This window comes from Marmota flaviventris, chromosome 18, assembly GCF_047511675.1.
Source record: "Marmota flaviventris isolate mMarFla1 chromosome 18, mMarFla1.hap1, whole genome shotgun sequence".
NCBI lineage: Eukaryota > Metazoa > Chordata > Mammalia > Rodentia > Sciuridae > Marmota > Marmota flaviventris.
In genome coordinates this window covers 45491194-45516876 of record NC_092515.1, presented here as the reverse complement: position 1 = coordinate 45516876, position 25683 = coordinate 45491194, and the positions used below count along the sequence as shown (strand labels likewise).

General features: G+C 46.8%; 1 protein-coding gene across 1 annotated transcript; it reads right to left on the bottom strand.

Moving 5' to 3' along the window:
• Positions 1-11190: 11190 nt before the first annotated feature.
• LOC114106804 (cocaine esterase-like) lies at positions 11191-19415 on the bottom strand. The gene is made up of 12 exons (XM_071604200.1): positions 19340-19415; positions 16694-16898; positions 15563-15704; positions 14710-14843; positions 14370-14628; positions 13878-13976; positions 13467-13607; positions 13277-13357; positions 12903-13050; positions 12382-12519; positions 11827-11899; positions 11191-11377 (listed from the first exon to the last, which is right to left on the bottom strand). Exons 1-12 carry the CDS (start codon positions 19413-19415, stop codon positions 11191-11193), a joined length of 1683 nt encoding a protein of 560 aa, XP_071460301.1.
• Between the last annotated feature and the right edge of the window lie 6268 nt (positions 19416-25683).

The window sequence follows — 25683 nt, the reverse complement described above, 5'->3', positions numbered from 1 at the left end:
TCTCCTTGGACCTGTGCAGTTGATCTGAGGGTCTTGCCCAGGAGCAAAATCTCAAAAAAAAATCCTCCTTCAGCAGCCTTTTAAATTTACCTCCTATTGGTCACTGCTTTCTGACCTTACAAAATGGACTTTAAAAAGAGACAATATATGCTGACTTTGTAAAATGATATTTAAGAAAGAGGCAAAGATCAGCTTAAGAGCTAGAACACTTCACCTAAGATATACACATCTGTTAGCCCCCAAGAACTTATAAGACTGCAGGCTGAAAAAGAGAGATGATTAGCAAGAATGCCCAATAAAAATCTAGAGAAACTTCCAAAGCCCGAAGTTTTTAGTTTTAAGGCCTACAGATATTCTTAACCTAAACATGTAGGCTTGAAGTTCACTAGTATGAGTATCCAGCCCTAAGTAACAAAAATAGATATTTTACAGAATAAGATGACATTAAATAACTTAACTACATATTGAGAGGATGGACATCCATGACATTAAAGTTAAATGTTGGGTTGGGGCTGGGGCTCAGTGGTAGAGAGCTTGCCTAGCATGTGCGATGATCTGAGTTCGATTCTCAGCATCACATAAAAAATATATATATGAATAAAATAAAGGTATTGTGCATAATTACAACTAAAAAAAGTTTTTTTTAAAAAATATTTAAATGTTGTGTTTACATTTCTGATAACTCTGGCTATGTTAAAGATTTATATTCCCAAATAAAGGCCTTGTCCTCTCCAACCTTGTTATGGGGACAACTTCTCAGCCCTCATACTTCCTGGAGAGAGATTTTTGGCTTCTCTCATTTAATATCAGGTCTTCTAGGACAAAAGAGCTCCTTGGCATCTTCAACAAATGGTGCTGGGAAAACTGGAAACAATAAGTGCTGGCGAGGATGTGGGGAAAAGGGTACACTTGTACATTGCTGGTGGGACTGAAAATTGGTGAGGCCAGTTTGGAAAGCAGTAAGGAGATTCCTTGGAAATCTGGGAATGGAACCACCATTTGACCCAGCTATCGCCCTTTTTGGACTATTCCCTGAGGATCTTAAAAGAGCGTACTATAGGGATACTGCCACATCAATGATCATAGCAGCACAATTCACAATAACTAGACTGTGGAACCAACCTAGATGCCCTTCAATAGATGAGTGGATAAAAAAAATGTGGCATTTATACACAATGGAGTATTATGCAGCACTAAAAAATGACAAAATCATGCAATTTGCAGGGAAATGGATGGAATTAGAGCAGATTATGCTAAGCGAAGCTAGCCAATCCTTAAAAAACAAATGCCAAATGTCTTCTTTGATATAAGGAGAGCAACTAAGAACAGAACAGGGAGGAAGAGCATGAGGAAAAGATTAACATTAAACAGAGATGAGTGGGTGGAGGGAAAGGGAGAGAGAAGGGAAATCATATGGAAATGGAAGGAGACCCTCAAGGTTACACAAAATTACATATAAGAGGTTGTGAGGGGAAAGGGGGGGAACAAGGGAGAGAACTGAACAACAACAGATGAGGTAGAGAGGGAAGATGGGAGGGGAGGCTAGTGGGGATAGTAAAGGTAGCAGAATACAACAGTCACTAATATGGCATTATGTAAAAATGTGAATGTGTAACCGATGTGATTCTGCAATTTGTATTTGGGGTAAAAATGGGAGTTCATAACCCACTTGAGTCAAATGTATGAAAGATGATATGTCATGAGCTTTGTAATGTTTTGAACAACCAATAAAAAAAATAAGAAGAAATAAAGAGCTCCTTGGTAAGTCTGTACTCATATGAGCCCTTGACACAAATGGGCTATTCCATTTGTTTCCCTACAAGCCAGCCTGGGGTTATAGCAGGCCTGGCCACAGGAAGGGCAGGAATAACCACATCCATCTCCCACTTTCATCAGCTCTCCAATCAGCTGATAGGGGATAACCAGCAGGTAGCTGAATGTATAGTAACTCTCCAGAATCAACTGGACTCCTTAGCCTCTGTGGTCCTATAAAACTGCTGTGGACTGGACGTATTAAGAGCAGAGAAAGGAGGCCTCTGCCTATACCTACAGGAGCAGTGCTGTTCTATGTCCACCAGTCAGGGGTAGGAAGAACAAGCGAAAAACAACTACAAGAGCAGCTAGAAAAGAGGAAACAGCAAATAGGCCAACAGTCCCCTTGGGGAATGTGCAGTCTAGTGTGGCCTTGGCTTCTCTACCCCGCAGAACCACTATTAGTCCCCTTTATGTTCCTTTCTGACCATGACTGTTAAGTTGCCTACAGAAGTTCCTGCAAGATCAGATACACAAATTCACCAACAAGTGGTCAATCAACGTCTTCTCCTTCAAGACTACCAGCCCCTGACTCCCAAGACGGAGCCCTATGACTCATGGTCAATTGCTCCAACTCCAGAAACTCTGGCTCCACCTAAAACCCTCCCTGACCCCCTTCATAGGAATGAGATTCTGTGCCCTTAACTAGCTGAAGAAACTACAGAAGAAACACCACTGTGTCCCCCCCACAACCCCACATCTATGAAAATAACAATGGAAGAATAATTGGTATGAGATATTGACACCAAATCTGCCATTTTAGATCATGAGTCATTTTTATATAGGGACTCCAAGTTTTGATTTAGGAGACATTTTATCTAGGGACTCCCAGGCTTCGATTCTGAATGTGCCTGCTCAAAAGCTTAACCCCACCCCAGCCCAGACACAACCCCTAAGCATGCTTGCTGCTGCTATCCCAGGAAGGACAGCCTTGTCAGTTTGCTCCATACTATGACAATAAATCTCTCATGTGGGATTCCGATGTGTGGTGTTGTCCTTAGATGTTGCAAGTGTCCTTTCAGAGAGGGTCTCACTTCGTTGCTGAAGCTGCCCTTGTACTCCTGATCCTTCTGCCTCAGACTCCTGAGTTGCTGGGATTGCAGATGTGTGCAACCATGCCAGGCTTGGCATCTTAAGTTGGAAATAACTTTGCAAACTCTGAATAATTTTCTGTGGTTTATAAGCTACCCACTTTGTGATGTTATTTGTTACAGCAATCTGAATGTACGAAGATATAGGGCTTTAGGTAAACAGATTTTCCAGTCTAGTCTGTCTAGTGGTCAATGTCAGAGATGAGAATACCTGAGACTTGCTGAGAAGTAGATGTGGGATTTTGACACTCAGGTGTGGGCAACATTCTCACAGCATAGCCCTCCTTTGAAGAGTGTCTAGGTGGTTGGAGGAGAGGAGACAGAAAGTACTGGGGAGGTGGGGTGAGGTGAGGAAGGGAGGATTATACTCAGGCCCAGTTGGGAGTATATTCAGGCCCAGTGGAGGAAGGTGGGCATCCACTGGGCTTACTCATCCACAGCTTCCTGGGGGGATTGACTGAGTGTGTCTAATGAGAGAGGACCCAAGGCAGCCTGGGCAATGACCATCATGAGGTGAGTTCTTCATCAGTGTTGGCTGAATGGACAAATGAAGCGTATATGAATGGCTCTGGGAACGAGAGGGCCAACCCTGGCTCCTGGGTGAGAAACAGAGGACAACACAGGCAGACCCCACCTGCACGTAGCCCATCACTTCCTCCCTGAACAGGGAGCTAGAGCTCTGTGGGCTTGTCCTCAGCTCCCTTTAGCTCCTGGATATTCTGTGGCAGGGTCTTCGTCCAGAACTGCAATCTCTAGGCCTTCAGGGCCAGGCCCACAGCAGGCTGGATGACCAGCTGCAGATACAGCTGGTCAGTGGCCAGTGGGGCAGGCCTTCACCATTGAGGTTCTTATGCACACACCTTTCCAGCAGTGTGGGGCGAGGGTCACTCTGAACCCTGCTAAGCTCAGACTTACCATCACCCTTACCCTAACCTACCCATTTGGCTAGGCCCAGTGGCCAGGCTGGCAGGAGCATTGAGCATCAGGAAAATTTTCTGATTTAGGAAAGCAAAGTGTGACTCTACTTTGTATATAACCAGAGATACAAAACATTGTGCTCGATATGTGTCATATGAATTGCAATGCATTCTGTGGTCATATATAACAAACATATTATTTTTAGAAAAAGTATAAATAAATAAAAAAATAAAATAAACATAAAAAGGATTGGGGATATGACTCAGTGGTTCAGTGCCCTGGGGTTAAATCCTCTGTACAACAACAACAAAAGAAGTTGGAGAATGAAAAAGAAAGAAAAGTCTTGTTCTGCTGTACATGGAGAATTGTCAGAAATCCTGGTGAGAGTTCAGACGACAAAGAGACTAGGAAGGAGCTAGAACATCCTAGAGATTGGGTAAGTGGTCATGTTCCGAATGCTCATGGCAATGTGCTTTGTAAAGGCCATCCTAAGGAGGCTTCAGAAGGAAGTGGGAGCCATCTGTGGAAATTAGAAGAAAGGCTCTCTTTGATCACTACAAACACTTGGCTACTCTGTATTCATGCCTAAAGATGTCATGGAAGGTCAAATATAAGACTGACAACCTAGAGGATTTAGAGAACATTTCTAAGCAAACTATGGAAGGAGTTGTGTGGTTATTTTTGGTCATTTTCAGTGAGATTTACAATGATACTTGACAAAGGCAAGCACACCCTAAAACACTGGGAATGCACAGTCTGCCCACCTAAAGAGCAAAATGGGAGATTGGGTGAGAATATAGAGGATGGGAAAGAGATTACTGTGGGTGGGAAGGAGCCAGGCCCTCTGCTTCAAAACCATGGGAGAGAAGGCCTGAGGCCTACACATAATCTTCCAGGTGCCCTTGCATCAAGAGCCCCGAAGACCATGGAAGGGGCCCCAGCATTGTCTCAGGATTCTTCTCCTTGTGTTCTAGCAAAATGCTCTGGGTCTGTCCAACCATGGTTCACGAAAGCCCAGGCATGACTCCTGATGCTGCTCCAAAGGGAGCAAGCAACAGACTTTGGTGACGCCCACATGGTGCTATTTTGCAGGTACAGAGAATCCAAGGGCTCTGCTGTCACAACAGCGTCTCCTGGAGTTTCAAAGGAAAGTTCTGGAGGCCCTTCTGTTGGGGTGAAGTCACTGCAAAGATTCTTCACCAGAATGCCTAGTGAGGCCATGAGAGTTGGACCACTGCTCTTGAGACCCCAGAATGCAGAGCCACTGACAGTGTGCAATGCCAGCCTAGGAAAGCCACAGGCCATGGCAAGCAGCCCATGAGAGCAGCCATGTGGGCTGCAACCAGCATCACCACAGGGGTGGGGCTGCCCAAGGCCCTGGGGAATACCCTGCCCTGTGTCTAGGAGGCTGGACTTGGAGTTTGGAGATCTAGTGTCTTCTTTGGTTGTTTTCAGACTTGCTATGGATATGGGAGCCCTTTCTACTTGTTATTCCTCCTTTTAGCCACAGGACTATCTGCCCTGTGCCTGTTTCAAGGCTGTATCCTGAAACCATGTAACTTGTTGGAAGTCATTTGCCTTGAGTTTCAGATGGGACTTGGGACTTTGCACTTTGGAGTCATGCTGGCAAGGCTTCAGCCTTTGAGGACTATAGGCATGGATTGACTGCATTTTGTATTGAAAGAAGAACGTGAACCTTGGGGGTGGGGGCAGAATGGTATTGTTTGGGTATGGTTTTCCCGCCAAAGGTTCCTATCATGAAATACTGGTCCCCAGTGAGGTGGTACCTTTCAGAAGTAGGACCTAGTGATTGGCTCAGGACTGCCCTGTGAACAGACAATGCTAGTCTTTCGAGTAGATTAATTCCTTTGAGGTGAGTGTGTATTTTCTAAAGGAGCAAGTCTGGGGCTGGGGTTGTGGATCAGTGGTAGAGTCCTTGCCTAGTGCATTTGAGGCACTGGGTTCGATTCTCACCACAACATAAGCAAACAAATAAGAGTCCATCAATAACTAATAATGTTTTTTTAAAAAAGCAAGTCTTCCTCTTCAATTTCTATTGCTGCCTCTCTCACCATGTGATCTGTCTTCCACAGAGTCCTACAATGTCATGCCATTACCAAGTTATGACAGAGCCAAAATTCGTTAACAAGACCGAACCAGAGAGGGTCACCTGGGCAGAGGTAAATAAATCTATTTTCTTTATACATCATCCAATGTCAGGTCAGTTCTATTGTTTTAGCACCCCAAAATGAACTGTGATATGTTCCAAGTCAAAAGGCACACTCATGTCTGTAATCCCAGGGACTCAGGAGGCTGAGGCCAGCTTCAGAAAATTAGCAAGTCCCTAAGCAACTTAGTGAGATGCTGTATCAAAATGCAATGAAAAGGGCTGGGGGACATGGCTCAGTGGTAAAGCAACCTGGGGTTTCACTCAGTACTCAAAAGGAGGCATGGGTGGTATGCACCTCTTCCCTGTAACAGGCTGCCTACACAGAATTCCTTACTGGGTGAATCTTCTTTTCATGTAATGTACACAGACAGCATCCCAGATGCCTCAGGTGTGTGTTGTGACAGCAATGGACAAAGTCTTCTAAAATGTCCCTGATCAGAGACTTGTTAAGTCAACAGCACATCATCCTTTCCACTCGATGGTGGAGGAAGCTGCAACATGTAAGAGTGTGAGGTGACTCCTGTGTTAGGAAGGGGAAAGCATGGTGCCCCAGAGGGTGAGTTGTGGTCATGTAGATGGAAACCAGTCATGAGAAAAAAAAAATCTCTCTCTCTCTCTCTCTCTCTCTCTCTTACACACACACACACACACACACACATCACACACACATGTAAATTCCTGGGCATTGTGTGTAAGTCCCTGAGATCTTGATGGTTCCTCCTCTTGAAGGCGCCAGGAGTGGTGGGGACAGAAGAAGGTGGAACCCAAATCATGCTCTGTTGTTACTTATTAATACATTTTTCTGAATGGGGGAAGCCAAGACAATATTTATAATGGCAGCCATCATTGACGCTGGGCAGCTTTCATTGTCTAGAAAGTCCTAGTGACTTTTGAGAGGAGCCTGGTCAACAGCAGGGAAGTGGGAAAGACCCTTTGAGGGTGTGCCATGGGGGAGAGGTGAGTGTGTACTCCTCCTGGGCATAAAGGGGAGGAGTAGCAGGAGATAAGGGGGGCCCCATGGTAGAAGGCTTTTATGGAGGGTATCAAGGGCAAGGACAGCCCAGGCATCCTGCCAACCTTGCCTAACTTCTGATGAGGGCCTGGATGCTGCCTGTTGGCTCAGCACCCTTTCACATTTGCCCTAATGGCCATGCCATACCGTTTTTTAGTTCAGGTGCATAAAGTGACAGGAATCCAGTGACATCCCAGATCCCCTTTAGGACACAGTGCCTTGGGCCTTCTGTATATCTCCCAAAGACAAGTAACCTTGCCTGGAGCCCCTTCGAGAGGGCCAGGTCACCCCTCTGGCCAAAGGCATGACCTAGAGCCAAATGGCAGCAGGAAGGTGTTCCTAAGTGGCTGTTTTTCCCATTGGCAGCTGGAGCTCCAGCACAGCCAGCACTCAGTGTCCTGAATGCCCGTCCAGAGACAGGGAAGGTGGCCCTGCTCTTCTGGGTTCCTCAGTCTCCCCTCATACCCTGCCTTCTCCTTGGTGGTGTTGACATCAGGCTGACTGACCCTGTCTGCACTTCAGGGGAGACACCCTGGGCATTTGGGGGAGCCCGGGGTGGCTGCACATTCCCCTCTGTCCTCTATCATTTCCACCATCCTCCCCCTCCCTGACACCTACCCTCCTGCAGCCTCAGTCTCTTCCTCTGCACCCTTTGGTTGATGGGACTCCAGACCAGTTCCCTCCAAACCCAAACTGGAGCCTCACCGTGGCCTTGGAGGAGGAGCAGCAGGACCCCACAGGCCACGATGCCCAGCTACCCATGAAGTCTGTAGAGCCACATGGTCGGCTCCCAGGGCTATTTCTGTGCTGTTGTCGTGGCTCTGCTTCAGATGTCCACACAGAAAAGGACCTGGGCCCAGGTAAAGTTTAGACCCCCAGGGAGGAAGCAGAGCAATGAGTGATATCCTGCAAGCTGGGCACTGTGGGAGAGCCACTCTTAACATGCAGAGGTCCCAGAGCCAGTTGGGTACTGGGCAGGACAAGGCGACCTCAGGAACCCACTCCTCATCCCTAGAGTCACTAATTTACTGTCCTAGCAGCCACTGGCTCTTTTATTCTCCCTCCCTCCCTCCCTCCCTCCCTCCCTCTCTCTCTCTCTCTCTCTCTCTCTCTCTCTCTCTCTCTCTCTTTTTTTGCTGTGTGACCAAAGACCTGACAAGAACAACATAGAAAAGGAAAAGTTCATTTGGGGCTCATGGTTTCAGAGGGCTCAGACCATAGACAGCAGGTCCATTGCTTAGGTCTCAAGGAGAAGCTGAATATCATGGTGGAAGGGTGTAGTGGAGGAGAGCTGCCCAAGACATCATACCAGGAAGCAGAGGGAGAGCAAGCTCCACTCAACAAAGACAAAATACATACCCCAGAGTCACGCCCCAGTGATCCACCTCCTCCAACTCCACCCTCCATGGCTACAGTTACCATCCATTGAAGCCTCATCAGGGGATTAATTCAATGATTGGGTTAAGGTCGCATAATCCAATCATGTCACCCCTAAACTTTGGAGTATTGTCTCACATGAGCTTTGGGGGACACCCCCTCTCTAAACCATAACACTGGCCCATGAGGGGGTTGGGGTTGGAGAGGAGGGAGCAGTGGGCTGTAATTGGAGGAGCCAGGAGGGCTTCTCTGAGGGGACACAAAATGAAGATCCCCCAAAGGTGAAAATGGTGACCTTGGGGCATGAAGGGGACTGCCTGAGCAAACTGGGCAGTGTGACTGTGCCCGTAGTACTGGGAAGTCCTTCTTCCTCTCAGCATTCATAGTTTCCTGAGTTCCCTCCAAGGTCCTTGTAGTCCTGGTCTGAGGGTCTGTGTAAACCTGTCCCTATTCGGTCCTGGTTGCTCTGTTGAAATACACTGGTGACTGCAACTGTGACACTTCTTAAGAACCCACCCCCTTCACTTGGTCTCCCCCTACCCTGTGGCTTCCCCTGAGGACAGGTCCCTCTGAGGTTGAGTTTACTGTCATTTATGCACCTGATAAACTTTCTGAGGTCTTTCTGGTTCTAGCACTGTGGATCTGGAGGGCTCTCTTGGGCATCTGGTGCCACTGGGGAGACAGGCCCATAAGCAGGAGATGTCAAATCTTCTCGAATCCTGCAAGGACATAGGGAGTACAGCAGGAGACAGGAGTGCCTGCTCTGCCTGACTTCCTGGAGGAAGGGGTGTGGGCTCCACCTCAGATGACCTTCAGTACCTTCTCCTAACAGGCCTTGGCTTCTTCATTCTAGCTTGGGTTCATTCCTACACACCAGGATAGCAAGTGTCCTTTATTGGTGTCTTTCTAGGAGTGACAATATTTTCAGGTGGCTGTGTCCTGGGCTTCTCCTTGAATTCTACCTAAATAGCAAGGTCTGTTGTTGATTCAAAGTTTTCCATCCAATGCACTGTGGTCCAAGCCACTGTCCCAGCTCCCATCCAGGCAGATGCTCTCTCTGTATTTCCCTGACCTAGTTCTTAGCTGGGGCTGTGAAGGTTGAGATATTCTAGCTCCTCCCAGTTCATAGCCATGTTATAAGCTTCTTTATGTCAACTGGAAAACACAGTGCTCCTTCCTAACCTGGAAGTTGCTGTCTACCTCTTGGTGAAGGTCCCCAAACTGATAGTAAAAATGTGGAATGAAGAAGGATCCTCAGAGCATTAAGGCATGGGGGGGTGGAGTGGAAAACTGTGTTGTGATTGTGTCAGTGTGGGGCTCTCAGTGTCTGCAGATCCACAGAGAATAAGAGGCAACTTCAGGAGACAGGACCCTGAGGACTCCACCTGGTTCTCCAGGATGCACCCAGCTGGCTCAGGCTCCAGAAGCCAATGGAAAAGCCCAGTCCTGCTTCTCATAAGTATTGGGCCTGTCACCTCCTTGGGACAGAAAGAGATGTGTGTGTGTGTAGATTTAAATGTTAATGACGGATGACATTTAATCCCCAAGTGGCTCAGGGATATGGAACTTTGGTTTTGTTTGTAGCTTGGGTGGGTTAGATGTGGGAACTCTAAGTGTTTGGCCTGAAAGTTTGTGTGCTGCAAATGCATACAGTGAAAGCAAGTCTCCATGGGCTGGGGATAGAGCTCAATTGGTAGAGTGCTTGCCTGGCACACACTAGTGCATTAAGTTCTAATGCACTAAGCTCATCCCCCAACAACATACACACACACACAAAATGTATAACTAATAAAATCAGTCCACTACCTGGGCTTTGATTGAGAAAGAAAGAAAGAAAGAAAGAAAGAAAGAAAGAAAGAAAGAAAGAAAGAAAGAAAGAAAGAAAGAAAACCAGCCAATCTGAAAGTGATGAATCATTGGAAGGGGACTCTGTTTAGGAACTGTCAAATAGGCCCAAAAGAACTTGTTTGGCCCTTCTGCTAAGTGAGGACATAGTGGGAATGTGCCATCTAGAAACCAAAGTAAGACATCCCCTGACAACATATCTGCTAACACTTGATTCTGGACTTGTCACCTCCTCCACAGAAGACAACACATTTGCATTGTTTATGAGCTACCCAGTTTATTGTGTTTATTTGTTGATATTTAGGTGGTAGCACTATGATCAAACCCAGGACCTTCTGCATGCTTGGAAAGTACTCCGCCACTGAGCTACTCTCCCAGGACTTGTAAGTTTATTTTACCCTCAGGTCTCCACTGGTGACCAGCCTGGGCTGCATATGTGATTCTTTTCCCTCAGCCTCCTGAGTGGCTTGGGTTATGGGCATGTGCCATCATACTGAGATAGGGTATTATTGGAGTTGTTGCTGTTGCTGTTGTTGTCACAGCAGCCTGATGGAGTAAAACCCTGGGGCTTGTGGTGTACAGCTTTTCTGTAGAAGTCCCACTGGTATGAGAACATGGATACTTGCTGAGAGATGGGCAAGAGGTTCAGAAAAGTACAAGCACCACTTCCTAAAACTTCTCCGTCAGCATGGGAGGTTGTGGCAACTGGGAAGAGGGCATAGATGGGGTTGTAGAGAAGGAGAGAGAGAAGATAGGGAGGGACTCAGGCACAGGGGGCTGAGGAGGAAGGTGGGCATGCATTGGGAATTACTGAGTGTGTCTAACAAGAGAGGACCCATGGTGGAATGTATGGACAAATAGCTATGTGAATGAGTGGGTTATCCCTGGTTCTTGGGTGGGTATGTGTGGGCACCACAGGAAGATACCATCACACCTATCACACCCCTCTCTTCCTGACAAGGAAACTAGTGTTCTGTGTGCTTGTCCTCCACCTCCTTTAGCTCCTGGATCTTCTGAGGCAGGGTCTTGGTCCAGAACTGAAACCTGTGTGCCTTCAGGGCCTGGCCCACAGCAGGCTGGATGTCCAGCTGCAGGTACTGTTGGTCCTGGTCGAACAGTGGCCAGTGGGATAGGCCCTCTCTGTTGGGGTTCCTGTGCACATGCCCTCCCATCAGGGCAGGGCGAGGGTCAGTCTGAGATCCTTTGAACTCAGACCTGACCTTCCACCCCAATTATAAATAGGGCATCCAGCCAGGCACACAGGGGTGTTGAGAATGTGGAAAGGAGTCCCGATGTAGAAAAGCAATGACCTCTCACTACTGTCATTTCACACAGGGCAGAGAAACCTGGCCTGTGTTGCCGTTCCCTGTGAGAAGCTGGCTCCCATGGTAGTCCAGCACTATGGCTCACCCTCTGGACCACTGTGAGAAGAGACAGTGACCTGCACCCAAAAAGCACCCTCTTTCAGTGTGAATCATCCTGTTGGGTAGGGGGCTAGGATATGATGAAGGACACACAATAGCTAATGGGGTCACCTCAGACAAGGGGAGCAGTGGAGGGCTCTTGCCCCCTGGGAGGCTGTAGTGTTCAGGTTTTCTCACCCATTTCGAGCAAAGTTGGCCCAGTACTTCATCATCCTCCTGCTAAGCAGCTCCTCCTCCTCAGTGAGCACAACTGTGGGAAAAGGAAGGCAAGGGTCCAGGTCCTGGCCAACCCCATCCAGCTGACCACTCTGTGCCACAGTCACCACCCCAGCCCCAGGCTTGTGTCCCTTCCCTATCACAACAGTCCCAGGGCCAGGCCCTCTGCTTGCCCAACCTGCCTTTACTACTCCCAGCCTTTAACTGAATTAACACTGGGCTCCTCCTTGGCCTAGAAGTTTCCTTATTTGGACACTGTGAAGTCATTTAAGAAATAATTAGGCTTTTACCCAACCCCTTCTTCTCCTATGCTAGACACCATGTTTGGGGTGGGAATAGGTAGAAAGGAGTGTAGATTAGAGTGGGAAAGGTCTAACCCTGGAATGACCCATTGAGTTGTAAGATGATAGACACTGGATCCCATGTTCTCTCTTAGCCCCAGTTTCTCATTGTACCATGAGAGTGATTGTCACCCTGTAGTCATGAGAATACTTCTGTGGAACAAGGAGAACTCACCTCTGAAGCCATTAATGAAGGATCCAAAGACAAAGATGAACTCGTCACCATGGTCAGCCTTCACATGTGGAGGCCTCATGTCCTTAATGATGCTGGGCGGATGCTGGAATTCATAGAAGTAGACAGGAGCATGGGAGCCTGGAGGGTGGACGGGATGTGTCACTCTTGGTGACAAGATTGCTAGGTCCAGCACTGTTTGAATCTTCACAGTGGCTTGGAAGCTCAAAATGGATCAGGGTGTAGTTGGAAGGCTCTTTGTTAAGTCATATCTTGGACTTCCTGGCTGTGTGGTCACAAGCAAGCCCTTGAGTGCCACTAACTTAGTTCCCTCCTCTGTAAAATGAATGTGATGTCTATCTCTTACTCTAGCCATAAGGATTTACTGAGAAAAGGGCCTTCAGGTGCCTGGGAATAGGGTCTAGATAAAGACATGTGTCAGGACCTGACACCAGACCTCTCCTGGGACCCACAGCTCTGAGCTGTCTCCTGGGAAACCAGGATTCAGGTTCAGATACACTCACTCTGATCATGTGCTACTTGGAGTGCTGGCATCACAAACATGAAGTCTGCCATCATCTCCTGGAACTGGAGTCGGAGGGTGTGGGGGTCCTCGTTGTCTCCCATGTACTCCTCCATCAATAGGTCAGCACATTCAGCAGGCAACTTCATCTAGTCCAGGGGATCAGGGAGAGTCAGGTAAGGCAATCTCTGGGGCAGGGAGGCAGGATTTAAAGGGTAGGGATTGGGGTTTGGGATGTGTCTGGGAATAGGGCAAAGGTGTCAAGCTGTGCTGCCCCACCACAAATGCACATAGATCTATCTTGTTCCTGGGGATTACTGAAAAGGAAGAGTGTCTGGCTGCACTCTGCCTGGTGCAGGACCCTAGAAGTCTCACCATCTGTGCTGATATTCTCTGCAGAACAGCTCGCATGGTCTCTCTGTCTACGTCTTTCTGGATTTCAGGTGGGCCCAAGAACTGTGTGGTGAAATGATAGTCTAGAGTTGGGGATGGGATATCCAGGAGGTACGAAGTCTAAAGCCACTCCCCCCTGACACTATCATGAGGGTTTGTAGAGGGGTCTCACCATGGGAAGGAGCCAGCCATACTCATCATTGTTGACACCAATGATGCTTGGAACACGTTGAAAATCAGCAGAGGCCAGAAGCTCCTGGGGGTGCCTGGGTAGGAAGGCCCCATCCACCACAGCAGGAATCATCTTGAAGGGCTAAGGGGGCATTCAAAGTCCATGATTATGGGAAGAAAAGTCTCTTTTCTAATGACACCAAAGTTACCTCCAACCCATCCTAACTAACCCATGATGCATTCATAGATTCTACACCTGGTTCAGCATATTTTTATCTCAATTCCCATCCAGAACTCTGAGGATATAAGAAGACCAAGCCCTGGAAATGAGATCCTTGTTCCACAGTAGAAAGCACTGTATTTTCCTTAGACCATAACCCCTGTCTCCTCACTAACATCCATTCAGCCTTACCTTGGTAATAGCCAGCATTTCCTGTTCACTCTTGCCCCGCAGGCAGCTCACCAGGGCCTCTGACTCTACTTGCTCACAGGCAGACAGGTTGGCCACCATCTGTAAAGAAAGGGCAGTATTGCCTAAATCTCAGCTCTGTGCATGTTGCCCTTAATTCTCAAAGTGTACCCTGTTATACTGCTGCAGGTGTGAAATTCTTCCACCTTCCCTGAAGCTCAGGTGTCAGCCAGAGGAGCCATCACACCGGCTTATATGGGTCTTCTGAGGATAAGGACCCCTGGGTGCAGTTTTGCAGAACATAGAGCAAAATCAAACACTTGAGGCAGAGGTGTGTAGATTCTGACCTTTGAGCTCCTCTAAAACCCTGGGGTTGTGGCCAGTCTCAAAGACACCTGCATGGTCTTTGTTACCATGGAACAGACAGAGTGGCAGAGGCTCTGAAGTTGAAGGGTGAGGCATCAGATTTGGCTGTGGGCAGTAAAAGATACTCACTGTGGAGACATCTTTAGATGAGCTGGTGATGAGGCCAGGCAGCAGGGCCACCCCACTCTCCATGATGGCACCATGGAAGAGTCCTTGGGACATTGGAGACACCACATGTGCGGACACACTAGTGCCACCTGCAGATCCACCAAAAATGGTGACTTGATTAGGGTTGCCTCCAAAGTGGGCGATATTCTGCTGGACCCAGTGTAGGGCGGCCACTTGGTCCAGGTAGCCCCAGTTGCCAGTGGCATGCTGGTCTCCAGTGCTGAGAGATGGAAAGGATGATGATCAGTAGATCGTCCTCTGTCTACTCAGCCCCCATTGACCATCCCTGTCCCAGGCTCACCTGAAAAAGCCCAGAACTCCCAGGCGGTACTGAATACTGACCACCAGTACATTTTCAATGACTGCCAGAATAGAACCATCAAACATGGAAGTTGAGCCCATCACCAAGCCACCACCATGGATCCAGACCATCACCTGGGAAATCAGGAGATATACCATGTGGTGGCCACCCTGCCCACTCCATCCTAGCTGAAGCCCTACTCTGAACACCACTTTGTCTTCTTTAGCTACCCACACAGAACGCTAGTAGGACCTCATGACCTAGGGCACTGGTGACAGAGTAAGTTCAATTTGGAAGATCAGTCCTCTCATATTTTTGGAGTCTAACCAGGAGTCAGAATGTGGATCTCTTCCTCTCAGAACTAGTATAAAAGGAAAAGAAAATTGATGTCTGTGATTATCCCACTTGAACATTAATTTAAAGTGTCATCTAATATCTGGTCCCAAAAATAATCCATGGTCATGGAATTTAGTGATCTCAAAGTGCAGCATTTGTGCACGTGAATGGATCTCCTGAGTACAAGCTGGTGAGTTGATCATTGGCTTAGAACACCTGGCCTCTGAGAGCATCCAGGGCTCTTTGACTCCATGCCTAGGTCAGCTTCCTGCCTGCATAAGAGGCCTTCTTGGAGCTGATAGTGAGAAACGTTTCATGGTAATTCATTCCACAGTGGTGGCCAGCTGAACCTGTGTCTTCCAGTGTCATTGATATTGTTATGTATTATTTGGGGTCAATCCCAGGGCTTCACAGCATTGTGCTAGTTCTCTACCTTGAACCATGTCCCAAGCCCACTTCTAATGTTCTCCCAAAAAATGTTCTCCCACCCTTCAACTGACCATGACTTAACACTCACAGGCAGGTTAGAGCCCTCTCGGGCATGTGCAGGCGCGTAGATGCTGAGGTACAGGCAGTCCTCTGACATGGGGATGGGAGGCAAGTTTGTACTCCCTAGGTTCAGAGCCTCTATATTCATCGCATCTGCATTTTGCAGACACCTGGTGACAATGGAATACAGTTACTCCAGGGGCTGAGCAGTGGTCAATTCAGACCTCAGGTCCTGACTCCATCCCAGACAACCTCACTCCCTGCCTTAACTGATGCCTTGCCTCACATGATCCTTCTTTCCAGTCATTTCCCACTGAGTTCCAGGCCACAGGTTCAGGGAAGCAGGGATGGAGCCCAGACCTCCAGGAAGGCCTCAAGATTGTTGAGAGCTTGTGTCCACTCCCCCTGAGGCTGGGCAATCCTGACTCTAGGGCCCTGTGTGGGAAACACTGGCTGCCTTGTTGACAATCACCACTTATCCCTGTCCCCATTCAGGCCTGGAACAGCATAGGTGTCCCCACACAGCTGGTGCCTGAGTGGATGGAAGTTAGTTTCTCATAGAAGGGTAACAGGGCATCCCACAGCCCAACTCGAGACTCTCAGAAAACCTCACCCCTCCACTGAGTCTCGAGCTATAAGCACATGCCCCTTTCCCTTGGCCCTGTGGGTGTGGTCCCCAGGGAGCCACCACTATTGCCCTCCTCAGGGATCTGCAGCATCGACTGCTGGAGTCAAGGTCTTTTATAGGTTCAGAGAGCCAAGCTGCCTCTCTCGCAGGCACATCTCCCCTGGTGGGAGAGAACACCTGGAGTAAGCCAAATCCAGGGACATGTGTTTCTGCTGTTGTGTTCAGCACCTGGAGCTAATGCCTGTTGGGTTCCACGCCCTGAGGCAGGGGCCTGGCAAAGTTACTCCTGCATTAGAAAAATGAATGTGGGAATTGCCCCAATGCAGAGGAATATATTTTTATATATTTGTTTATTTAGTGCCTGGGTTTCAAAGCCCATGCATTAGATTGCTAAAAACACATTAGCACTGACCTACAGCCCCAGGCCTTTCAGTGCAGTTTAGATAAAAGAGCCACTGCAGCCTTGCCCAGGGCTTGGAATATCCACCCCCACCACAACCCTGAGGTTACCCAGATCCCTGGTAAGCTTACATGGCCAGGTGGGAGGTCCCATCCCTCACACCACTCCAAGCTTCAGGTGGCTCAGGGGCTACAAATCGCAGTGGTCCTACAGGTGGCTTGGCAAAGGGAATTCCCAGGAAGGTGTGGACCCCCACATCAGTTTCCTTCACGTGACCGAGGCTGCCCCGCACCTGCCCAGTGTGAGTCATCCGGATGGGGCTGACTGAGTCCTGGCCTGTGGGCAGAGAGATGTACTTCAGGATCAGGTCTCATCAATCAGCTGCTGACCTGCAGCACTGGGCCTGGTTGGCCCTCCTCAGCTCAGCCTTGTTGGAGGGAGCCTGATCTGTCAACATCCACTTCAGAATCTTTCTGCCATCCCTTATCCCTATCCCCACCACCACTATCACTCGACCAGCTCACAGCCTATCCTTCCAGGCTCACCAGGCTCTTGTGACTTGCCACCATCTTCTCAGCCCTACCATCTTCCAGAAGCATGTCTTTTGGGCTGATGGGGCAAGAGTGTCCACTGCACTCACTGTGCCAGGTCATGTCATGCACTGGGAGGACTGTGGGAATAGGACTAAAGTTTCCCATCCTCAAGGATCTCATGCTAGAGAAGACAAGAAATGACATAAAAAAACATCATTCAGGAAAGGAGAATCAGGTGTTAGGAGGGGAGCTATGAGTTCAGACCCTACAAATCTCGTCTTACCTGGAGTTGGGGATCAAGGCAAGGAGCCAGTGGAAAGTCAACCTAGATATACCTTGCTTGTCCAAGTCGTGATATTTGTTAAAGGTTTATATTGGGCATGCTGCATTTAAATCTTCTCTCTACCCTAGAATGGGCCCGCTCTTGGGTGCTATGCAGCTCTCTGGCTGTCCCAGTTCACTCTGTGCTTCAGGGTGCAGGTAGGTGGCAGTCAGTTCCACAGTTCTCCTGCTATTGTTGTCATCTCCACAGCTCCCAGAACACAGGAGCTTTCCCTCCCGCAGGCTCAAGATCTCACTCTAGAATGTGGTAGATCTGAGCTGGTTTCCATAAGAAAAGGTTAAAAACTCCAAACCTCCTCCTCTCTCCCACCAGATTCCCCTAGGATCTGCATGTTTGATGCTCCGTGGTACAGGACAGGCCAAGGCAGCAGCCACTCACAGGACCAGAGAAGGAAATTGGGCAGCATCCCTCCAAGTCCAAAGACACACTCCTGTCCCTACCAACATGCTGTCTCCACACAATGCCTTGCCAGAGGGATCGTGGTCCATGTAACTCATGTGGTGACTGGCCACTAGTGCCTGATTTTGTAATTACAAAGGACAAAGTCTGCTAAGTATTCCTGCTCACAGTCTGATGACATAATGTAGCTGCTTCTTTGAGGATAAGCCCTACATAAAACAGCAGGAGGAATCTCACAGTTGTATGCATGTAGTGAAGTGAAGTTTCCTCGTGTCCAGATGAGGAAAATGTCACACTAGAAAAGATGGATTTGTGACCATTTAGGTGAGAGACAAAGATGAGTAGTGCGTAACACCTGGACCCTATTTAAGACCTAGATGGGCCTGTGGAGGAGCCAGGACTGGGTGGGCAGAAAACAGTGGGATGCAAATCTATACCCTCTCGGGACTCAGGTATTTTTTTTTCTTTTTTTGGAAGTGAGTTACAGAAAAAAGACTGTTGAAAATAGAATCCTTTGGGGGTGGAAGTGGGGCTGGGGTTGTGGCTCAGAGGTAGAGCGCTCCTCTGACGTGCGTGAGGCAATGGGTGTGATCCTCAGCACCACATAAATATAAAATAAAATATTGTGTCTACCTATAACTAAAAAAATAAATATTAAAAAGAAAATAGAATCTTTCAGTAAAGCCAGAAAAATCTTTCTACTGAGAAAGTTCTGGTTCTCTAAGGCCCCAGGTAAGGGAGGAAGCCTATCAGTGGTGGTCCAAGGGGGACAAGGGAACATGGATTCCTCGGTGCAGATTAGGCTGGGAAAGTTGGGGCTAAGACCAACACCCACAATAGGAGCCTTTGTAGTGGGAGGGATCCAGGGCTAGTGACACTCCCTGGGTATGGTACTCTCATGCCAGTGCCTTCTGATAAGGGGCTAGAGACTTGTAGCAGGTACAGAGCACTTCATCTTTGCTGTAGAATACAATCCAAGGCATGCCAACTTTGGTTTTCCAAAGAAGGGAACCCAGCAGTCATTCAGATCAGCATTGAGAAGTGGTACCACGGGCTACTGTAAACCCCAGGGCCAGTTACCTTGCCTGTGGACCCTGTGGAAGGTGCCAGCACTTCTCTGGCCAAGGGGTCAAAACATTCAGAGTCAAATGTAACCAGCAAGCTCTTCTTATTACTGATGTTATTATCCAAGGGTGAGTAGTAGTACAGCCACAGCTACACATGGGAGGAGAAGTCCTCTATCTATGTTACTTTGCAAGGAGGCTTCTCACTTGCCCATAATGTGCTCCTCAGAATCCCCTCACACTAGCTCACTCCCCCATGAGGGTGTCCTCAGGCAGCTCTGACCCTCTCTGGCTCACTCTCCAACCCCTCATTCCCTTCATCTGTCTCCTCTACCAACTCCCCCGCCCTGGTGCCTTCCCCCTAGGCTCAGGCCTCTGTCTCTGTGCACTTTGGCAGATCAAACCTGGTCTCTACCACCCTCCCCATGGCAGCCTCACCCTGGCCCTGGATGGGGAGCATCAGGAGCCCATAGGCCACAATGATGAGCCAGGCAGGAAGTTGATGCAGGCACATAGTCAGTTCCCAGGGCTGCTTCTGTATTCCCTGGGCTTCACCTAGAAACGCAGAGCAGCATTCTGCCAGGTGGAATTTGGACCTGACAGTGAGGAGGCTGGGAAATGGGTGGTGCCTTGGAAGGGGTGTGCTGCAGGAGAGTCACTCTGAAATCTCAGAGTTCATGGAGCCGCAGTGGGCAGAGCCCTACCCCTCTTCTTCCCTTGGCCACCTCCCAAGATACTGCACAGCCTCTGAAGCCCCTTTGAGATCCCAGGACCCCTCTCCTCACACCTGGAGTCACTAATTCCCTGTCTTTGCTCTCCCGGGCCCATGAAGGTGTTGGGAAGGAGAGGAGGGCGCACAGAGATGTATGTAACTGGAGGCACTTGGAGGGCTTCTCTGAGGGGGCAGAATGAAGATTTCCAGAGATGGAGAAATACAGATGACCTTGTTGGAGTGAAGGGAACTGCCTGCACAGTGGCAGGGACCTGTGACTGTGACCTTCATAGCTGATGGGGTGCCCTTCAATAGTTCCTGATCTCTTATAGACCACGTTCTGAGATCCTCTGAGGGCCCCTCCCTTCTCAGTCTGACCCTTCTTTGTGAAGGCATTTCTGTAGATACCCCATCCACATAAAACCAAGGTCCAGTTTACAGTCACTTATCCACTGGAAAGATGTGAAATGAATGCCTGCCAGTCCAGGGAACTCCCAGGGATTAGGTGCCTCTGGGAGATTCTGAAACATCCTGAGCCCTGCGTGGGTGAATGGAAGCCAGTGTGGGTTAGGAGATCCTCCTCAACCTGACTTCCCTGATGAAGGGGTGTGGGGCTCAACTTCAGGCAGCCTAGAGGATCCCCTGCAAACCGTCCTTGGCAGGCCTACCCCCACCCCACCATAGGCTCTCACAACTCAGTGTTGTGTCCTTCTCAGCCACATTGGGGAGTAATCAGCTTTATCCACAAGTGCGTAGCCAGCATGCTAAGAACACTGCTTCTCCTTGACCTCCATCAAATTAACAAGGCTGTTGTGGATTCAGTTCTCCTTCCAGTGCACTCTGCTCCAAGCCATCACCCAGCTCCATCCTGGGCAGATGCTTTCTGTGCTCTGATTCTCCTCACCTAGTTCTCAGCTGGGCTCTGGGCTCCTCCCAGTTGAGTCCTATTATAAGCTCCTTTGTGTCAACTGGACAACAAGTGCTTCTTCCTAATCTGGAGACTGCTAGGTTGAAGGCCCCCATGGCATTTATGGCACCATCTTACACAGGACTTGGGTTTGAAAATCACCAAGATAATAGTAATAATGTGAAACAATGAAGAGTTTCAGGAGTATATCTGTGTGTGTGTTTGTATATATTATAACTTATACATCTATAGAGATGAGAGAGGGCAAGAGAGAAAGAGAGAGAGAATGGAAGATGGAAGCAGAGACTAAAAGTCAAAACAAACATCTGCAATGAGATCCCCAACACGTGGTTTAAATACAATTTGATCTAAGACCATCAGACCAAGTGTTGAAGAGGATATGGAGCAACTGGTACCCTCATAAATGGCTGGTAGGGATGCAAAGTGACAGAGTCTTTTTGGAGAAGAGTTTGTTATTTCCCTTAAAGGTTCCACACACACTTGCCATATGACTCAGCAATTCTCTCAGGTCTTTCCTCAACAGAAATGACAGCATGGGTCCATATAAATAATTTCTGATGATGTTCCTAAGAGATTCATTAGAATTGGTCAAAAAATGGAAGTCATTCAGAGGTATAGTAACTGGTCAGTGGATAAAGTATGGTGTGTGCCTACAAGCAATGCCACTCCCCAGGAAAAGGAATTTGAGATCTTCGTGCATCTCAAAAATAGTATGAGAAGTGACAGAGCCATTCCTGAAAGTGTCCATTTGCATCATATTTTGGGCAAGACCAACTAGAGGAACCCAAGCAATTAGGTGACTGCCTTAGAGCAGGATTCAGGGCAAGGAAGGACTACAAAGGGGCATGAGGAAGTTTAGGAAGTGAAAGAAACTGGTAAAACTTGTGGTGGTGGTGTTTGCCTATCTTACATATTACCTCAGAGTGAGTAAATTGTCCACTCAAGAGATGAATTTAACTGCATATAAGTCATTCCACACTGGGCTGTGAATGTATGTAGCTCAGTGGTATAGTGCTTGCCTAGCAGGCCAAGGAGGTAGGTATGGTCCCTAGTACTGTACACACTCACACTCTCTCTCTCTCTCTCTCTCTCACACACACACACACACACACACACACACATGCGCGCACTCACATGCTCCACACTAAAGCAATTTAAAATCTATTTAAGATCTAAAAAATATTGTGGGAGCCCCTTTGGGTAATACAGTGTGCTTCTTCAGAATTGAAACATGGAAGCTTGCTCGCAGGAACTCAGTAAATGCTATAAGGATGCACCTATCAGTCTTCACCAAAAGGAAAGTCCTGCATGTGCTGCGTCCTCTCAGGCTTAATGTTAACCTTGTCTGTCCACTGGTGTTCCAAATGGCCAAATGGAATGGTCATCTTTTGCCCGGAATACATGAAGGTCTTTGATAGGGCTTAAATATCATGAATGGAAACAAGGGGTCATCTCCCCTGGGAAAACTGGTGCCTCAGGAGGGCATGTAAGTCAGAGGTTTGGGACTGGGGGACTCCTAAGGTCTTTGGGATGAGAAATCCAGCCTCTTAATGTCTGAGAGAAAAAGATTTGAGGGAACCCAGAAGCACACTGAGCATTATTTGCAGGAATCCTGGTGGTCAAAGTGCTCAGGAGGCATTACCATTCCAGTCTCCCAGGGGTGGTCTCCAACTTCCTGGACTCCAACTGGCCTCCATTTTCTCCATCGACCCTATAACCTATCTACATTGACTGCCTGTCTTTAATTCTGGCTTCAATAAGGTCATGGGAGGCATTATTTGCACCTTATACCATGTAATGACTCAGTGAGAAGGTTCTCTCCATCAGTAAAAAAGCTGAAAGCAAGCTCTCCACAGACTCCCAATCTGCTGGCATCTTACTTTCTCTCTTATTTGTTTTAAAATTTTTTTTCAGACTGAAGTTTGAACCCAGGAGAACTTTACTAGTGACCTACATCTCTAGTTCTATTCATTTTTAATTTTGAGACAGTATTGTCATGAGATCATTATTGTCATCAGATCTGCCATTTTATGTTGGGAGCCAGTATATTCAGAGCCTCCCAGGCTTCGATTTAGGAGCCATTTTATCTAGGGACTCCAGGCTTCCATTCTGAATGTGCCTGCTAGAAGGTTCACCCCACCCCAGCCCAGGACACAACCCCTAAGCATGCTTGTTGCTGCTGTCCCAGGAAGGACAGCCTTGTCAGTTTGCTCCATGCTACTGACAACAAATCTCTTGTGAGGGATTCAGGACCCTCCCCAAACCCCAGACTTTGACCCCCTTGATGGACCCCCTTCCTACTGTTCTCCACCTTCTGCTCTGACCCCTCTGGGACCTCCCTCACCTACTTTCTGTCCACCTGCTACTCCTTCTTGCTTGGCGCCCTCTACCCAGCCTGCACCCTTGCTTCCCTTTTGAGAAGTAGCAGGGTCAGAGGGAGTTGTCCAGGTACATGTCCCTTTCTCCCTTAGTGACCTCTCCCCAGTGGAAAGGAGGCTAGGGTCCTTCCCCTCCAATCCCTCAGGGTACAGTAAGGAATTCCAATACCTAACTCAATCATAGGATCCAACTTTCCATGATTCTATCCAACTGACTTTTACCTGAGGAAGGCAGGAGAGTTTGGGAGGAGGGTTAGGAAACAGCAGTTTTACCCAGCTTCTTCCAGATTTATGTCAAGACTTACATTGAAATGTAAATGGAAGAGGCCTGCAGACTCAGTAGGAGACTGATCTGAGGCCCTAGGAAAAAGAAAACAAATGTAAAAGTGTGTTTTACCTGAATTCTTAGTATACTAAACCCAAAAGCAAATTGTAAGGCACCTTACTAATTACCAGGTAGTCATGATTTCTAGGACCCTTTGGTTTTTTTTTTTCCTTAGGTTCCATATTTTGGGAGCTCATGATTTGGATCCTATACACCCAGGTTAATGTTTTTCTGATCAGTCCTATTTTTATTCAACTTTTTAAACTTCTGTAACATTGCAATGAAGATTTACCTACAGCAAGCTACAAGGCCTTTGCAATTGTGTCCTGTGTGCACACCTGTGTTATATGTTGTATGTCTATATGTGTGCACATCAATATATCATGTACATGATATCCAAATTGGCAGATATACAATGAGCGCTCATAAATTAATAGAAATGGATCGTTTAATTTCACATGATTTAAGAAGGTTCAATCTCAATTGTGTAAACAGATGAAAGTAAAGATGTCTTTAGGATTATTTACCTCACAAGTCTCTCCAGGTGGTCAAAGAACTATTAACTCTTGATGTCTATAGAATGTCTAATATCCATTGTTTCTAGGACTTTTCTTCAACAAGGGAGAAATGGCTAATACTGTTCAATACGCTTGTCTGATATCTTCATAAAAATAAGTGTATTAGATTTGACATGGGATTACTCATAAATGTGGTTATTAGACATCTGATTAATTTATAAGGTTAAGATGCTAACTGTTAAATATAACATAAAGTGCTCTTAAGTCCTTAAATTCCACTAGGTAAAATTTTTGTTGTTTTCTTCCATTGATAAATAAAAAAAAGGGGGTAAGATTGCTTTGTTATCACTGAAAACAAGTTTACCGAAAATGTAAAGTCCCAACAGGTATAATACTTGAACATTATAATTTCATGAAATGGTAAACAAATGTGATTCTCTATACAAAGAGTTCCAAAAGTTTTAACTGTGTTTCAATTAGAGTACTTTAAATTATGTAGAGTATTTCTTCTCATTAAAATGGAATAATCTGTCTAAATTTAGAAATTAACAAGGATTGTTTCAAACAGTGAATAAAAAAGAGGATAACAGATGGGAAAGGGAAATTAGAAGGTTTTAGGCATGGAACCATATTTAATAGAAGGAAAAGAAAATGATTCTGGATAAAAAAGACTTTGTTTGATGAAATAAATAAGAGGATCAAAATAAGTGATAAAAAAGTCTGTATAGATTGGAGATATATATATATATGAAAGAATCAGTGAAAGGTGTCAGATCAGGCTGGGCAGGCAGCAACCAAAGTTGGCAGATTTAAAAGGGCCACTGAACAGGCTTTATTGAGATATCACTCCCAGGCGGAACTCAATCAGACCCACAGAGGGGACAGGGGAAGGGTCTGAGGAGAATCCAAGTGAAAGCTCCACCGGACTGGACTTTTATGGGACTTATAGCAGGAAGGGAAGGGCTTGGGACAGGAAAAGGTGTCTCTAGGGTCCCTTGCCACCTTGGAGTTGGTCAGGGGAGTTGGCTGAACTCCAGGATTGGCCAGGGGGTCCTGTTGATTGACAGGCGTTAGTCAGGAGATCTGGCTGATTGACAGGCGTTTCCGCTGGCATCTGATTGATGTTCAAAGCAGCGCAGGCTGCTTTGTTCTAAGTTGCCACTAAGTCGCCACCAAGTCGCTGCCACGGACCTAACATAAGGTATTGAAGGTTTTTCCTAAGGTCAAATATTAATGTAATGATATAAAAGAAAGTTTAATCTACTTGTTAAAATGACAATGATTTCTTAAATTGTTAATTTACCAATAACATTGTTTTTATTAAGTTTTACTTTTTAGAACAAATAATCGTGAGGGAATTTAGGATTATACAACTGTTAAACAACAACTGTTCCAAGGTTTAAATTTTGTTTAAAAGCTAAACTTGGTTAATATAAAAACATCAATGGAATTATGGTGCTATTTCTCTTCTTTGTATATTAAGTGTGTACATATCTTCCAGCTATACAAGTCTTTAAGATAGAGGGTATAAAAGAACATTATATCAAACTGGTGTTCTCCAAACTAAAGTTGTATGGTAATTTTAGATTCATAAGGATAAAAAACTTGAATTGGGTATTTATTTATATCATTTAATTCTTTACAACTGGACCTGTTATCAGTAAGATATGTAAAGCATTTTGTTCCTTTTCACAGTGGGATACAATTTAAATGTATTTTTAAGTTAATGAGTGCCTAATCTATTTAGAGGTCATTATTGTAAAACACAAAAGCATTTTGCTACTTTTCTGCAAAAAAAGCTAAAACCTCTCACCTTTCTTCTCATGTTTTAAATGTAATATTTTGTGTTAGCTAACTTTCATATGGGTTAGGTGGGTTTGAGGTGATTAAGAATCTGTGTGCATGTAAGAACCACCAATCA

Bases quoted from the DNA above. Each gene is read 5' to 3' on its own strand.
- LOC114106804 (XM_071604200.1), bottom strand. From the start codon at position 19,415: ATGTGCCTGCATCAACTTCCTGCCTGGCTCATCATTGTGGCCTATGGG. The intron at 12,520-12,902 runs GTGAGTGTATCT...TCCACCCTCCAG, and splicing joins CCAAGTAGCACATGATCAGA to GCTCCCATGCTCCTGTCTAC. The intron at 11,378-11,826 runs GTGAGAAAACCT...GCATGTGCACAG, and splicing joins GCCAACTTTGCTCGAAATGG to GAACCCCAACAGAGAGGGCC.